This window comes from Mastomys coucha, unplaced genomic scaffold, assembly GCF_008632895.1.
Source record: "Mastomys coucha isolate ucsf_1 unplaced genomic scaffold, UCSF_Mcou_1 pScaffold21, whole genome shotgun sequence".
In the NCBI taxonomy this organism is placed as follows: domain Eukaryota; kingdom Metazoa; phylum Chordata; class Mammalia; order Rodentia; family Muridae; genus Mastomys; species Mastomys coucha.
In genome coordinates this window covers 21,744,246-21,746,310 of record NW_022196904.1, presented here as the reverse complement: position 1 = coordinate 21,746,310, position 2,065 = coordinate 21,744,246, and the positions used below count along the sequence as shown (strand labels likewise).

General features: G+C 50.9%; 1 protein-coding gene across 1 annotated transcript in view; it reads left to right on the top strand.

Annotated features, from left to right (window-relative positions):
- Dll3 (delta like canonical Notch ligand 3) overlaps window positions 1–2,065 on the top strand; it is a 10,006-nt gene that overhangs the window by 5,906 nt on the left and 2,035 nt on the right. Inside the window, exon 6 of the mRNA XM_031385890.1 lies at window positions 930–1,152. Coding sequence (XP_031241750.1) covers window positions 930–1,152 — 223 coding nt within the window. The remainder of the gene's footprint in view (window positions 1–929; window positions 1,153–2,065) is intronic.

Below are 2,065 nucleotides of genomic sequence, written 5' to 3'. Positions count from 1 at the left end.
TCGAGACAGGGTTTCTCTGTGTAGCCCTGGCTGTCCTGGAATTCACTCTGTAGACCAGGCTGGCCTCCCTCAAACTCAAGAAATCCGCCTGTCTTTGCCTCCCAAGTGCTGGGATTAAAGGCGTGCGCCACTACTGCCCCGAAAGCATTTTCTTAACACTAGAGAGGTCCAGGGTTCAATCCCTCACACACTATAGAGTTAGTGGGGAAGCTGGGACGGTAGCTCAGTGTTTGACTGCTTGCCTTGCACATGCATGCCTTGTGCTGAGTCTCGTCTTCAGGTGGGGGGCGGGGCAGGAAGGAAGCTTTTATGGTGGTAGGTATGGTGTGGCTCACTTTTGTAACTCCAGCACTTGGGACACTGAAGCTCCTGAGTTCCAGGCCATCCTGACCTCTGGGGACAGAGACCTTTTAAAATTATTCTCGTGGGGGAAGTGAGCATAGTGTGTGTGTGTGTGTGTGTGTGTGTGTGTGTGTGTGTGTAGGTGGGCAAGGCAGGTAGGTGTCATGTGGTAGGCTCAGTTGTGGTGGGAACAGCTTTCTGGGCTTCCAGAGCCTCACCCACTGTAGGATTTCACGTATAGAAATAACAACGTGAAACCGGGCAGTGGTGACGCACGCATTTAATCCCAGCACTTGGGAGGCAGAGGCAGGCGGATTTCTGAGTTCTGAGGCCAGCCTGGTCTACAGAGTGAGTTCCAGGACAGCCAGGGCTATACAGAGAAATCCTGTTTCGAAAAACCGAAAAAAAGAAAAAAGAAAAAAGAAAGAACAACATGGACTAGATTGAAGGGCATGTGAGCAGTACTCTGGGGGGGGGGAATCCCGGGGACTTGGGGTTGAACAGAGCCACCCATAGGCGCAAAGGAGAAGGAAGAGATTTGGCTCCAACGAGTCTCTTGTCCAAAGCCAGCTTGTCTCTCTATTCAGGAAACCCCTGGCTCCTTTGAATGTGCCTGTCCCCGGGGATTCTACGGGCTTCGATGTGAGGTGAGCGGGGTGACATGTGCAGATGGACCATGCTTCAATGGCGGCTTGTGTGTTGGCGGTGAAGATCCTGACTCTGCCTATGTCTGTCATTGTCCACCTGGTTTCCAAGGCTCTAACTGTGAGAAGAGGGTGGACCGCTGTAGCCTGCAACCATGTCAGAATGGTGAGGTGGGGAAGCCAGAGTGGCCAGGGGTGGGGGTGGGGTCTCTGCGTGGCTCAGATAATCCTGGGTGGGAACGCAGCCTTGTATGTCCTGTGTGCCCTAAGTCCTGGGGACATGACCCCCACCCCTATGAAACAGGAAGAATATTCATCCTAGGTCTTTATTAAAAGTTTACTGCCTGTCAGGCTTTAATTTAGGCATTGGGGATTTAGCAGAGAGAGAAGCCAAAGTCCCTGTTGTGGTTCAAGAGAGAGGACAGTGTGGCCAGAACAGACTGGTGAGAGATGAGCTTGGGCTGGTGAGCCTGTAACCTGCTAGGATGGTGGTAGAAGGTGTCTTTGTTTTTCCCTTGGGTGAGATTGAGTCACAGGAAGATTCTAAGCAGGGGAGAACCATTTTTTGACACGAGTATTAAATGATTAAATGAGGCCAAGCTGGGTGATGTGCACATGCGTATAAACCCTAGCACTCCAGAAGGTATGGGCAGGAGGATCAGGAGTTCGAGGTCATTCTGGGCTACATAATGAGTTCCAGGCTAGCCCCGAACAGACAACCAACCAAACAACAAAAACCCAAACAAAGGATTAAGTAAGATCATGAATGTAAAGATCCTGGTAGATACAGTGAGTCTGAAATACTGTTTACAGTTGAACATGTTGACATAGTTAATTCTAGCACTCTGGAGGCAGAGGCCAGACAACCATAAATTCAAAGCTAACCTGGGCTAATTGTTTCCTTTGGACTGAGTGACAGAAGGGACTGTACTAGACAATGCCCTTTTGCAAGTACCAGCAGCTGCCTTTTCCCGGGGGGGGGGGGCTCTTTTGCCCACTCTCAGGACTCAGAGGCATCAGGGCTGGATGAGGGCACAGGGCACAGCTGCTGTGGGTAGAATGGAGAAAAAGTGAGAGGG